The following is a 13,158-nucleotide window of genomic DNA, read 5'->3' on the forward strand; positions in this document are numbered from 1 at the left end:
AGTAGGATTGGTACCATAGTTCGGCACCCCATTAACTTCTGGGGGTTATCATTGACCAGAAGTGGGACTGCACTAATCTTAAACTAACTAACAGATCGAGGAATTCTGTGGCAAGTAACTCTTTTCCCAACACCCATCCACCATCTAAAAACAGTGGCAGTCAGGAAATGTGGAATACTCTTCATTTGCTTGAATGTGTGCAACTCCAACAAAACAGTTTGATACCATCCAACGCAAGGCTGCCCACTTGATTGACACCCAAATCAGCATAGACACCAAACAGTGGCAGAAGCCTGACCACCACCCTTTCCAGGGCACTTAGGGATGGGCCCAAAAGAAAAAAAAACCAATGACAGACATCCCAGGAACAAGAATTCCTAAAGAGCTTCTCATTTACTATCTATTTCTAATCATGAATAATTTCTACAAAGCCAAAAACAGATTGTAATTTAGTCATTTTGGTTCATCTATTTAGCACCATCTATCCAACTACATTTTCAGATATAAATGCTAAATTGTTTGGACTGGAGTCAACTGATTTTAATGCACAGCTGTTAAAATATAAACAGGACAGACAGCCATTTACCGTTGCGGAAGTAGACGGTCATTTGACAAATAGCCAGATTTGTGGGCATCTTTATTGAAATCGCCATATTTGACCTGCACAGCATAAGAAGCCAGCAATACAGCAGTCTCTGGGGGACAGTAGATGTCATCATTCAGAATGCCCTCTTTCACTTGCAGGAAGAAGAGGCGTTGGGTGATCTCTTGAATCAGCTCTTCAGATACATCCTCTGGAAAGAATTTTGCCCTAAACTTGAAAAGTAGTGGGCTATCCTTACGAACATCCTGCTGAGTCACCTTAAAAAAAAAGAGCAGAAACAAAAATGACAACTTAGTATAAATGGAGGGATTTTCACTGCATTGATGCATTATCCTTATTATAGTCAGAGTTTTACAGCATGGAAACAGACCTTTCAGTCCAACCCATACATGCCAACCAACTTCCCCCAAACTAAACTGGTCCCACCTGTGCATTTCCATCCAAATCTCTGTTCATGTACTGTCCAAACGTCTTTTAAGTGGTGTATCCACCACTTCCTCTGGCAGTTCATTCCAGATATGCACCTCCTGGTGTGAAAAACTAGTTCCTCAGGTCCACTTTAAACTCCCCCATCCTAGGGGGAAGACATTCCCTATTCACATTAGCTCAACTCATGATTTTATAAACCTCCTATGCTCAAGTTCAAAGAATCCCAGCTTATCCAACTTCTCCTTATAATTAAAACCCTCCATTCTTGGTAACATAGAATAATGTGATTTTGACAACATACTGGAGGGTTATGATCACCAAACCATAACACAGTAAGTAAAGAACTAATACTAGGTGTACAACCCATTAAAGAGTTCAGGTATTTTACATTGAAAGCTATAAACGTTAAATGGAAAGTTATATTGCATCTTTTACACCTTTAGGAGTGCATGATGACTATAGAAGGAAAGAGTTTAAAAAAAGGGGAACATTTTAAATTAGTCCATTCTTTCAGATTGCCCAATGGGTTTAATAAAAAAAAAAAGGGTGGTTTAGCAGTTTCTTGCCTCATGCAGATGAAACATGAAAAAAAAAGAAGTGGAAAAGTCAAAACACATTAGCACATCATTAGTGTTTCAAAAAAAAAGTTCAGAAAAATGAATCTTTGAATGTATGAACTATTTCAGCAAATATAGCAGCCATTCCAAGTGAGTAATAAAACTCAAAATAGCAGCAAAATGAATGAATAGCAGCTAAGCCAACAGGGAGTAGTTTCCGCTTTTCTTTGAAAAAACATTACAAATTGAACATCCACCTGAACAGACAAGGTCTTGGCATTACACAAAGGTCCTTAATGTGTCACCTAAAAGGAATGGCTCATCTCAGAAAGAAGCCCATTTCATAAGGAGGGAACTTTTCTGGCAGGCTGGCTTTTATTCTCATCCCTAAATGCTCTCAAGAGGATGGTGATAGATCTTCCTTCTTGAACTAATGCAGTCACACCCACATTATTCCTGGGAAGGGAGTTTCAGGAGTCTGATCCAGTGATTGTGAAAATAAGTGGTATATTTCTAAATTGGGATTAGGTGTGTCTTGGAGGGGAGCTTGCAAGTGGCTCGTATTTCCATTTCTCTAGAGTACAAACTTCACATACAGCTAAATAGCATATTTAGACTGGATTTCACAAAAGCAAACTACTTTGCTTTTCCTTCTATCATGACAATTCTGAACACATTATACAGCAAGAATGGATTCAGAGTCTGTAAAATAAATACTTCACTATTTTAAAATGGCAGAGGCAAGATAGCTTGTTCAAATAACTTTCCTTTTTACTTGCTAGTTCTTGCAAACAAGACACCCAACTGCTCAAGTTTCATCCAAAGCATACACTGCCAGAGATGCAAGTCAGGAATGTCATTTTCAGCAACACTAGGGTATTATGGGATTTAATTCATTAGATCTTGGCAAAGAGGGAAATTTGCTTTGTGTATACAAGACAGATTAAAAAAAAATCCATGAGAAAAAAAATGTTCAAAGAAGATACACTCCAGATGCTGGCCAAGTCTCACTGGAGGGAAAATTTAACCCACTGGACAGTGAGGACTCTTAATTCATCCCAAAAATTACTATTTTTCACCCATTAAAAATGGGTCACATTTACCCCACTAATGCCTAAAATGGCACTTTTTAAAAAAGATGCCAAAAGTGAATCATTGATTTTTGTTGTTTCCATCAAATGGGAACCTGTAAAATTAAAACGATACACAGTGTAGTCACCATTGTTCCAGAGGACACTGGGTTTCTCTTTCACAGGTAGGGGGTGGAAAGAGAAAGATTTGACGGGTGGCTTAACCAGTGGGTCAGCATACCTCAGGCAAGGGGACAGGTTTAGAATGAGCTCTTTATGTAATCTCAGCCAATACAGGAACTGAACCCATGTGATTGACATTGCTATCACAAATCAGCTGTCCAGCCAACTGAATTAAACTGATAAGTAGAGCCCTCCATCCCCCCCCCCCAAAAAAAAAAAGGTGTTAGCCTGGCAGATGAGATCTCAAGCAACCCTGGTCAAGTGCAGAATTAGTTAGCTACCAAAAAGGAAATTTACAATGACAAGGCAATCAGGTAAAAAAAACTCAGCATTAAAGTATGATCGAGTGGGTTTGAAATTTGGTGTTTTATAATTTCCAGCAAGTTTCAAACAAAAGAAAGCAAAAAGCTGGTATTGCAATTTCAGAGGGTATGAGAGAATTTGCTGGAAACATTTAAAATTCTGAAGTGTAACCTACCAATTGGTCTACATCACTCAACTGGAGAAAGTGAAGTCTGCAGATGCTGGAGATCAGAGCTGAAAGCCCTTCTGCCCAAAATGTCAGGCTCATTCCTGAAGAAGGGCTTATGCCCGAAACGTTGATTCTCCTGTTCCCTGGATGCTGCCTGACCTGCTGCACTTTTCCAGCAACACATTTTCAGCTACATTACTCAACTGTGCAATTATCTAAACAATTATTGTTGAATTTATAATCACATAGGATAGACTTAGAGGAGTGAGGAGCTCTGTGGCGTCATCATGGCAGTATCCCCACTTGAGGGAAGAGATCTTGTTTCAAGTCAAAGTCTGCAGTAAGGTTTCAGAACAGGTTGGGGAGAAAATATCTACATTTGGGGAAGTGCCCATTCTCCACTGCTCGAAGAGAATCTCCTTTCTAAAAAAAGTAGTGACCATGCACGCACATTTCAGATCATACAGGCCTGCATCTGGTCATCAGTTTAGAAGCCAAAGTGTATGCTGCCAATCACATGTAAAATATTTTACAATTTAAAAAAAAAATAGGCTGGTGCAGGAACATGCTACCCCAGCTGCAGCATGGACCCACTGACAAGTGGGATACTCCAGTGAATACTGCTTCGATGCGACAGGTCTGACTTATCACCCCAACCAAATATCAAGATATGCCTTCAGCTCAACTATAGGTAACTGTTTAGTCATGATAAATAATTCTTTAATTCTACATTTAAATGTAGTTATTCTCCCTGCAGCCCTGGCTACTAACCACCATTCTATTGGTATATCACCCTTCAACAGCACTGAGGAGCTGAATTGTGGGGTGCAGATCCTTTAAAAGAGTTTTTACTTGGACAACTGGGAACTTAGACTTTAATATTACTTGGAGCTCCTCTTGGTAAATGCAGTGTGAATATCATGATAAAGAACTGGACAAAAGGTTTTAAAAATTTTGACAGGAGCAACGTGCATTCCCCACCAGGCTCCAGGGCCCATTTCTGGTTAACTGCGAGATTGAATTTTAAGTCTGCTTCCCACAACTTATTTCCATAGTAGCTGTCATTTGTGAAGATGATCTCTTGTTAAATCAAAGCCTGCAAGATTTGGCCATTAGGCCAATAAACTCATTTTGTATTTAGTCAGTTGGCAGCACAGAACTTGGATTTTGTTAAAAAGAAAAAAAAAAGTGACAGGACATGCTTTCAGGTTTATTTTCCCCCCTTGTATTTCAAGATAGAGGAGATCAAAAGTTCAAAAAGGAATATAAACTATTGATTGGTCAATATGTTACATGGAAAGTACTGGAGGGAACAACGGATTCTAAAGCAAAATATTTGTCTCTACATTGTTTGTGCACCTCCTGGTGCATTCTGGATAAATCAGTGAATGTGGGATCAGATCTTAAAAATGGTCAAAGCAAGGTGGGGATAACACTGTTCCTTGATACTCAGTCCATGGTTAATCTCAGGATTTGATCTATTTTTCTTTGAGGATGTGCAAGAACTTTGGAGTAATTGTACCCAGTGTGCTCCATGGCAATGCTTTAACCAAAGTCTATTTGCTGACCAATAAGCAGCTTGATTCACATGTAGTACAAATAATTACTCCCTTTGTATATTTTTTACTCATGCCTGTTTGTGCAAGGAGCATTTTTGATGGCCCCTTCCTTTTCTCAGAACTTTGTATTCAAGTTATCATTTAAACCCAAAACACATAACTAGAAGCTACCTCCCCAATATCTTGTTCCAATAACCACATTCTTTGAAGCCAAGTGTCACAAGATTTTTTTTTAAAAAAGTGCTCTGCAAACAAGTTTGGTTGAGTAAAATGCAATCTGAAACAGTGTTAAAATATTATCCTTTGCAGCAATAAGTTTACTTAACTATCCCCTGACATTAGAGTTGCTTTCGCATGCTAACGTGTGATACTTGCAAAGCATATTTTTCAGGTACAGACCTTTTTGTTGAGTTTCAGCCAGGTGCAAAAGCCCTTTGTATCTTGGTACTGAAGTCCAAAGAACCAGACCTCACGAAGCCCAATAGTTTTCACGACCTATGAAGACAACAAAAAAAAAGAGGATTATCAGAGGAAGACCCAATCAGAGGCTGCCCAATTTTAAATAGAAATCACAACAGAAACAACTTCTTGCATGCTGGTGAGTTGAACAAAAATGTATACAATTTTGATGACCAAAAGAATAAACTTATTTAGCCTCATTGAGCCAGAACAGTTGTGAAGTGTTCAGCTTGTGTTCTTTTTGTTCAAGCAAGCCTGGCAACGTGATTCATACCATTATGGGCATCATTTGAAATCCATTCAGCTAGCGCACATCATTACTCACATTTCAATCGACTTGGGTCGCACCAGCTTACTTTAAATATGCTTCTGTACAAGTCTCAGTTTGGTACTCAAATGCACAATTTCAGATTGGCTATGCTAAAAATCAAATTAATTTTCCAAAAATTGGAATTCAAAATCTAATACCTTTAAGCACTGAATAAAGTGTGATCCATTCAGATCTGCCACATACTTTTCACCTTTAAACTGATGCATATACAATTTTTATGCAGCAAAAACTAAAATGTTCCAGTGATCTTTTAAATATACCAGACTGCTCACCACCACCTAGTCAAGTGCTCAAGTAATAAATGCTGGCACAGCCAACATCCATAATCCCAGGAATGTATTGAAAACAAATTAGTACCAACATATGAAATTCAGAAACTGTCATTTACAATGCTGAACTGATTTGAGGCAGAGTCTAGGCAGCATATCCTACTCCAGAAAATTGTGCATCTGCATGCTGCTTAAATGTTTAAAAGGAAAAAAATTCTTAACTGGTACTTTACCCGAAAACCTCAGGAACAACTGGTTTTCAAACAAAGAAAATTTCATCTTTGGATCCATTATATTGTTTGGGTCCTTTGTGAAAAGGAGGAACTTACTTTTAGGTGTTCAAGTCCACTTCCAAAAAAAACTTGGTTTTATTTTCAGACGTACAAATAGGTACTCAACCTGTATTGTTCTTCTGAATAACTCAAGGAGGGGCTCACTGTTTGCATCCAGATAGTGTGAAGGTATAAACCAGAATAGAGTAGGAGTTAATTATTCAAGAGTTCACTGGACTCAAAACATTAATTCTACTTTCTCTCCATTGGAGTTTGCAGACTGCTGGGTTTCTCTTGCAATTTATTTTTGTTTCAGATTTCCAACATCTGCAGTTTTATTCTAGTTGATTAAGGTTATGAACACAAATCAAACTCTTGCACAAAGTTACTTTGCATCCCAAAGTCACATTCCATATTTTGCTTTCAGAAGTGCTGACCCTATCAAACTTCACTCAGTTTTCCCCCCCTGCTAACCCCACCACCCTCATTGGGCATCTTGAATTATTCGTCTTACTCCCTTTCTCACCATAAACACCATTTCCCAGCTGCTTTCAATTCTGGTAGAAAAATCACGAGACTCAGTGTTAGCTACATCTTTCCACAGATGCTACCAGATCAGAGTTTGTCCTTTTGTTTCAGATTTCAAACATCAGCAATTTGCTTCTATTTTATTATATTGCCACCATCTACTCTGGATCTATGCCTTATCACTTCTCCACAGTTATCAGTTGCTTTGCCTTTTGTTATTGAAACTAAACCTTGAATCATTTAACTTTCCCTGATATTTCCATCTGTTTAGCCAACTTCTCCTTACTTTTCTCAAAAAAGAAAAATCCAATTTTTGCACATCCACTCAGATTGGAAACCAAAGTTCTGAAACTTTAACTGGTTTTCTATGCCAAAAAAAAGTGTTACCAGATCTGTCAAGCTCCTTCAGCATCCAGTGTTTTGCTCTTGCTCAGGTTGAAGCATTTGGATTTCTATCTGCAGCAAGGTTATAGAACTAGAAATCAGGCTTGCAGACCCCAGAGAGTCAGAGGCAGCAATCAGGCTGCTGGGTGTTGAGATTGATTATTTAAGGTGTGGTACTTTCACCCCTTTGGTGATATTGACAGCAAAATATAGAGACCTCTTAATAGGATGAGAGGAAGAAAAAGTCAGAATTTTCAATCTTTATCATTATTCTTTGAAGTAAGGCTACAGTAAAAGGTGTTGCTTTAAACTATTACAGAAACAAAGATTTGAGACAAAAAGAGCCAAGACATTGGACTCTTGGAACTGTTGTACCCCATTGAGAATAATGCATGGTTGATTGTTCTTGCTGTGCACTATTTTGTTAGATTAGGATTTTAGTTACACAGAAAAGGTTTATATGCTTGAAACATCTTCAATTCTGCACAACTGACATTTTTATTAGCATATAAAAAAGTGTTTACCATACAAAGTTATAACAGATTTTAAAAAGCATCTTTACACATCTTATTGTTGCTGTATTCATTCTACAGGAGTATATAATTATAATAAATTCATGAAATTGTCAGTTTGGTATGGGGGAAAATGCAGGGCCAAGTCTAGCATTCTTTTGAGCATATACTTGAGATTTGTCTTGGGCCACAACAGATCAGGAGTGGCTGTGCATAGTTCTTTAAAAGTTGGTCTAAGACATGTTATTCCTGCCTGTTATGGAGACAACCAAGTGCAGGGGTGCAGGATTGTGATCCAGACCAGCCATACTAATTTATGAGTGTTCAACTTGCATTCAACAAGAAATGGAATGGGACCCATAATAGATTCCAAGCTGCCACTTGAAAATCCAGCCCATAGTTTCACTTTAGTGTTTGCTCTATTTTGTCATTAGTAGTTTTCACATGAAGTCATTTTGCATGGTCTTTGTGATTAAAAAACTTGGAAACTGATTTTAAGACAGTTAAACTCATTTCGTGATCTCTGTAGAGATGTTGTTTCACAAGGTTTGTAGCTCAGGTTGAGGTTCTTTCAAGTTATAGTGCACTCAAAAAGCTATATTGCTCCACCAATCCTTCCACCTGAATACACTCACCAAAACAAACAAGCCTATCCAATGGGTGGCGCAGTGATTAGCACTGCTGCCTCAGTACCAAGGTCCCAGGTTAGACCCCAGCCTCATATGACTGTGTGGAGTTTACACATTCTCCTAGTGTCTGTGTAGGTTTCCTCCAGGTGCTCCATTTTCCTCCCACAATCCAAAAGATGTGCAGGTCAGGTAAATTGGCCATGCTAAATTGCCCATAGTGTTAGGTGCACTAGTCAGAGAGAAGTGGGACAGGGTGGGTTACTCTTCAGAGGGTTGGTGTGGACTTGTTGGGCCGAAGGGCCCATTTCCACACTGTAGGGAATCTAATCTAAAATAAAGTTGACAGAACATTCATCCCAAGATCTGTATGGAACCTTGTTCCACAGATTAATTTACATAACTAAAAAAGGTAGGTAGTGGTATAATGGTAATCTCACTGGATTTGTAATCTAGAACCTCAAGTTAATGTTTTGGCTACATAGGTTCACCCAATTCAGTGAAAGCTGGTCTAATGGCAAAATGTATCCAAGGACAATTGTTGTAGAAAAGCTTGCTACTTGCCTTTGGTTCTGAAGTGCTGTATTTGACTCAAAACAGCAACATTTGGTCTCACCACACATGCTACCAGATCAGCTAATTTCTACCTCCATAATATTTTGTACTCTTTTATTGCTACATTGTTGCTTTGTTTGAATCCTAAGTTTTTGGCTAAAGGCTAAATTAGCAAAGGTTCATTTGAGTACAGCTTGGCAAAGCAAAGTGTCTCTAACTGGGGTTTTATCCACAATGAAAACTTCCATCCCTCAAAATGTCTTAAAGGTTGAATTTAAAAACTGAAAACAATATTCAGCAGAACACAAAGCAGAGCTATGATCTACATGACAAAAAAAATTAACACAAGAAACCAAGAGTAAATAGACAGATGCAACTAAAGCCAGTTTAACAAATTATTTGCACAGCAGCAAGACAAAAATCACAAGTCAACTTTTCCATATAGTACCACTTCAAATATATTTAATTTTCTAGATTTGACATGTCATGCAGCTTTTCAGTTTTTTTTAAAATCCAACATTAAGCAGAATACTGATGAAAACTCATAAAAGGAAAACTGAAGAACGGCTTTTAAAAAGTCAGCCTACTTTGTGCAAGCATGTTGTTATCTTGCCTACAATCATTCTGCTTTATTTCTAAAGCAATCTAAAACCATTGATCCACCCTGTATATTAAATGGCAAGACTAAAATATTTGAGGTCACCTACTGCAGTGAGATCATGGTTAGTATTTCACTTTGTTTAAACAAAAAAATGATTCTTCACCATAACCTACATTAATTGGTGCTCATTCACTAAGTGAATATGGAGCTGGCCAGGTTGACGTTAGCAACTGTCAGTCAATGGTGCAGAACTACTTGGACGTATTAAGAGGCATCTGGATGGGTAAATGAATAGGAAGGATATGGGCCAGGTGCTGGCATTTGGGACTAGATTGGGTTGGGATAGCTGGTTGGCATAGATGAGTTGGACTGAAGGGCCTGTTTCCATGCTGTACATCTTTAGGACCATAACCCTATTGGGAAACCTAAATTAAGTCACTTACTCCAATTTATTTTTTTTTAATCCAAATTATCCAAATAAAGTTAATCCTTATATTTTTAATTAGTAGCTGTAAACAATTTACAAGGAGCATACTCAACAATACACAAACAAGTGGCAGAAATTCTCAGCTGAACAATTGTCATAGAATACAAGATGTGGCCATTTTCCCTTCCGTTGCCTATAATCAATTAATTTGTATTTGGCTATCTGGTGTTTTTAATATAAATCCATTAGATGTTACTGACTTACATTTCCAAGTTCACAAATGTCAAAAACTGGGATGCAGTTATTAAAGTGGAAATGTTAAAATACAAGACAACAAGTTTGCAAATAAACTAATGAAAGATTTATAGGCAAGTGAGGTGCTACATTTCAGTATAAACCAGATTTTTTGTTCAGAGAAGGAATGAGCAAAACAAATGCTACCCCGATTGTTTTATTTTGGGGGAGACATTATGTGAACTGTGGTCCATGGTGTAATCAAGGCTCAAGCAACACAGAGTCAGAGTCAAAAAAACGTATAGCACAGAAACAAACCCTTTGGTCCAATTTGTCTATGCAGACTAGATATCCTAAACTAACTAGTCCCATTTGCTAGCACTTGACCCATTTCCTCTAGACCCTTCCAATCAAATACCCATCCAAATACCTTTTAAATTGTAATTGTACCAGCCTCCACCCATTTCCTTTGGCAGCTTGTACCATACACACCACCCTCTGGAAAAGTTACCCCTTAAGTCCCTTTAAGTCTTCACCCCCATTTCCCCCCCAACCTCACCCTAAACCTATGCCCTCTAGTCTGGACTCCCCACCCCAGGGAAAAGACTATTTGCTCTATGCATGCCCCTCAATTTTATAAACCTCTAAGGTCTACCCTCAGCCTCAGATGTTCCAGGAAAAACAGCCCGAGTCTATTCAGCTTCTCCTTCTAGAAGAAAGCCTCCAACCCTGGCAAGGTCCTTGTAAATCTTTTCTGAACCCTTTCAAGTTTCACAACATCCTTTTTGTAGGAGGCAGCCAGAAATGTACACAATATTCCAGCCTAACCAGTGTCCTGTACAGCTGCAACAGGACCTCCCAAGTAACTGAATTGAGAAGCAAAGTTTTTAAAAAAATTTAAATAATGTCAAAACCAGTTAGGTTACTCCCTTGTAATAGATGCTAGAAAATGGTTCAAAAGATGTAGAAGTACTGGAGAGATAGCACGAGAGATTTAAAAGTGTCAAGAAAGGCTGTGTTTTGACAAGTATCCTCTTTTGTAAGAGGAAGAATGCAGGGAGTGGACAGGGCAGATAGGATTTTAATTACCACAAACAAAACCATTGGAAAAACTAGTTTCCTCCAAGACACTCCAGGTCATTTTTCCACCACCACACCACCTTCCCATGTAACTGCAGAAGGTGTAACACTTACCTCTTCACCTCCTCCCTGCTCACCTAAGGGCAGAAACAATCTTTCCAGGTGAAGCAGCATTTCACTTGTACTGCCACTAACCTCGTGTATTACATTCACCCAACGTGGCCTGCACTACAATCAGATAAACCAAAATGCAGACAGAACGACCACTTTGCAGTACACCTCCAGTCTGTGGGAGTATGACCCCAACCTTCTTGTAGTTTGTCATTTTAAATGTCCTGCTCACATGTGCATCCTCAGCATGTTGCAGTGTTCCAGTGAATCATACTGCAAACTGGAAGAGCAACATCTCATCTTCAGACTAGGCACTTTTCCACCTTTTGGATTTAATATGAAGTTCAACACCTTCAAATTGGGAACCAATTTCTTCTCTTTGTTCACTTCATTGGTTACATTCTCCATCACCATGTCCTCACTCATCCCACTGTAGTGGGACACAGTCTGTTCTTCCCAATCAGGCAGAAAATGGTGTGGCTAACTGCCAATCTGCACTAACATCATTTTGCCCCCAAGATCTCGAATGCTGCACCCTGCTTCTTACCCCCCCAACCCCACCCAACTATTGCATAAATGCACCCCCTCCACACTATTCAGCTCTGGCAGTATCCGTTTCAGATCCTGCCACCCTTCTTCAGAGATCTGAACTCGAGATTTGTTTTTGCTTCATTGTTCCAACAGCTGCAGTTCTTTTCTTTTCAGTCTAGGATTATTTTTAAAAGATGGCCTATCACTGACTTATTATGGAATTAGATAGGAACGCCAGGGGTTTGTACCGACAGAGTGAATAGTTCATTTGTCCTACTCTTCCAGAAGCTTCACTACATCCATGCCTAGTCCAGGAGCTCAGCTTCAATCTAAGGAAGTGCATGGAATTTCCAGTTACTATTCACTACTAAAAACACTAGAGATGAGGCTGGGTGCATTCAAGTGAAGTGAATTGAATTTTTAAATGTTGAAGTTTGTTTTTAAAATTTAAAAAAGGAACCCATCCTTCAGGTTTTTTGTTTTTTACATTCACTTGTGGGACATGGACATCACTGCAAGGCCAGCATTTTTCAGCCGGTCCCTACCTGCCCTTAAGCTGGTTGAGAGCTGCCTTCTTGAATGGCTACAGTCCTGTGCTAAAGTAGACCCACAATGCTATTAAGGAGAGATTCCCAGCATTTTGATCCAGCAAGAAGCCAGGATTGAGGGTAGCTTCAACAATTTGCAGGTGGTGGTGTTCCCAGTATCTGATGAGACTTCAATAGAAACATTCATCCTATCTGTCTCAATCTCATCATTCCTATACATGTAGTCTTATCTAGGAGATATACAGTGCAAATACTGCACAGTTTTTGCTCTTTAGAGAAGTAAATACATTGGTGGCTCAGGAGAGCTTGACTAAATGGATCAAAACCAGAAAGTTGCTGGAAGAGCTCAGTAGGTCTGGCAGCATTTCAGGAAAAAAAACCAAGAGTTAACATTTAGGATGTGATGACCCTTCCTTTGAAGGAAGTTTGAGGAAAAGGTCACTGGATCGGAAACATTAACTGATTTCTTTTCACAGATGCTGCCAGACTTGCTGAGCTTTTCCAAAAACTTCTGGTTTTGTTTTCAATTTACAGCATCTGCAGTTCTTTCAGTTTTTACTTACTAAATGAATATCTGGAGTAAGCAGGTGATCTTAGGTGAAAAGTTGGACTTGTTTCCACTGGAATTTTAAAAAAAAAAGCGAAGAGCAACCGGATTATGGCATTCACAATTATGAACGGTCTTGACAAGATGCACGTGGAAAGGAGGAGGTTTACTGTGGTGCACAAATTGGGAACTAGGGACACAGTTTTAAAATCAGGGTCAATTTTTTTTAAGGAGAATTTTCTTCTTGGAGATTGAATACTTTGAGTTTC

At 38.8% G+C, this 13,158-nt stretch overlaps 1 protein-coding gene across 1 annotated transcript in view; it reads right to left on the minus strand.

Moving 5' to 3' along the window:
* The window catches only part of msna (moesin a), an 88,552-nt gene that overhangs the window by 21,221 nt on the left and 54,173 nt on the right, over positions 1-13,158 (minus strand). The window contains exons 3-4 of the mRNA XM_043704837.1: positions 5,274-5,369; positions 587-861 (exon numbers count right to left, since the gene is read on the minus strand). Of these exons, the coding sequence (XP_043560772.1) occupies positions 587-861; positions 5,274-5,369 (371 nt within the window). The remainder of the gene's footprint in view (positions 1-586; positions 862-5,273; positions 5,370-13,158) is intronic.

This window comes from Chiloscyllium plagiosum, chromosome 15 (genome assembly GCF_004010195.1).
Source record: "Chiloscyllium plagiosum isolate BGI_BamShark_2017 chromosome 15, ASM401019v2, whole genome shotgun sequence".
In the NCBI taxonomy this organism is placed as follows: Eukaryota; Metazoa; Chordata; class Chondrichthyes; order Orectolobiformes; family Hemiscylliidae; genus Chiloscyllium; species Chiloscyllium plagiosum.